This window comes from Aedes aegypti, chromosome 2 (assembly GCF_002204515.2).
Source record: "Aedes aegypti strain LVP_AGWG chromosome 2, AaegL5.0 Primary Assembly, whole genome shotgun sequence".
Classification (NCBI taxonomy): Eukaryota; Metazoa; Arthropoda; class Insecta; order Diptera; family Culicidae; genus Aedes; species Aedes aegypti.
Window position 1 is genome coordinate 329,127,450 of NC_035108.1, and position 1,413 is coordinate 329,128,862.

At 40.3% G+C, this 1,413-nt stretch overlaps 1 protein-coding gene across 1 annotated transcript; it reads left to right on the forward strand.

Annotated features, from left to right (window-relative positions):
* The first annotated feature begins 295 nt into the window (after window positions 1–295).
* Window positions 296–1,065, forward strand: LOC110676778. The gene is made up of 2 exons (XM_021845935.1): window positions 296–756; window positions 819–1,065. Exons 1-2 carry the CDS (start codon window positions 535–537, stop codon window positions 906–908), a joined length of 312 nt encoding a protein of 103 aa, XP_021701627.1. The 5' UTR covers window positions 296–534; the 3' UTR covers window positions 909–1,065.
* The last annotated feature ends 348 nt before the right edge of the window (window positions 1,066–1,413 follow it).

Here is a 1,413-nt window from a genome sequence, read left to right on the forward strand (position 1 = left end):
TCAAAGCGCTCTTGGATTAAGGATAATATCTCATCATCATCCAAAGATGATCTAAGTGGTCAGATGAGATTGTAATGCCTGATTGGAAATGATCGTTAAATGAGTGGTTGATGGAAATTTCGCTAGTGTTACGTGTTTTTGTCTGTGGTTAAAGTTTACCCGACATTCATTAGTCGTCAATCGGCGAATGGTAGGTACTGGTTGGAGATTCTACCTGAAGAATAATGATGAGTATGATTGCGCCACTCTTTCTGGTACTAGACATCCATTTCCTTATATAAAATCATTTAAAAGAAACTGTGGATGCGATTTGCACTTTATTTGGAAGGATCATTCTCATGATCCTTTGTCCCTACACCTAGGTTGATTTCAGTCGAATTAATTCAAAATAACTTGTCTAAGATTGTACCGTATAAGTCGTTCCAACAATGTCAGCCTAATACAATGCAACATCGAGAATTTTAAGCGATAAGGAAAAAAAAAACACAGTTTCAGCTTATTCGGATTGGAGCGTTGCATCAGTCAGTGGTCAATATGAAATTACAATCTGTCGTTATAATCCTTTCGCTGTGCCTTTGCGTGATATTACCCGATTGTTTTGCAGAAGAGCAGGATGATGCCAACACTGAACCGCCAACAACAACAACTCTGCCGATTGTGCCTACGGAAGAAATTTCGGATAACCCAGAGGATTTAGAGTCAACCACCATAATTGGAATTCTTACGGATGAAGGTAGTTCCGGACAAAACTGGATCGTAAGTAAAAAGTTTGTTCTGTGGATAAACTATTTTCTATAAACATGTATGGTATGTTTTAGGCGGGCAGTATCCTGATCGCCCCAAAGAGTTGTCCCAAGGGGTACAAGCTTGATCACCAAGGCAAATGTAGGAAAGTCAGCTTCTTTTAGAACGAAGCAATCAGCCCAACATAATGAAGCGAACATCAGCTGATTATCGTGGATGACCATGACCTTATTTTTTAGTGTCATCGTTTGATTGCGTTTAAACACAAATCGTACAGAATAATATTCTCTTTTATTAAAATCTACATATAATGAGATTGCAGTCACATGATTTCCCGTTAACGTTACACAAGGCCTAGTGTTTAACTTTGCATCTTCCTTTCCGGTCCGGTGCCTGTCCTGGGGGGCATATGACTGGTGCGTCCAATAGAGCGAAACTATTCGGACTGTGTAGATCTGGAGTTTCACCTTCAGTTTGAGGCGGTTGGGGTTCTTCTACAATCGGTGAAACTGTATGTGATTCTTCCGGAAGATCGAGAGATTTTGTTTTATCGCTTTCCACTTGAGGATAGATGTTGTAGAAGTAGCTGAATTGATACACTACAGGTCGCACGTAGTGATGATATTGTTGAGGGACAGCTGATTGACCCGTTGGCGGAATTACGAAGCA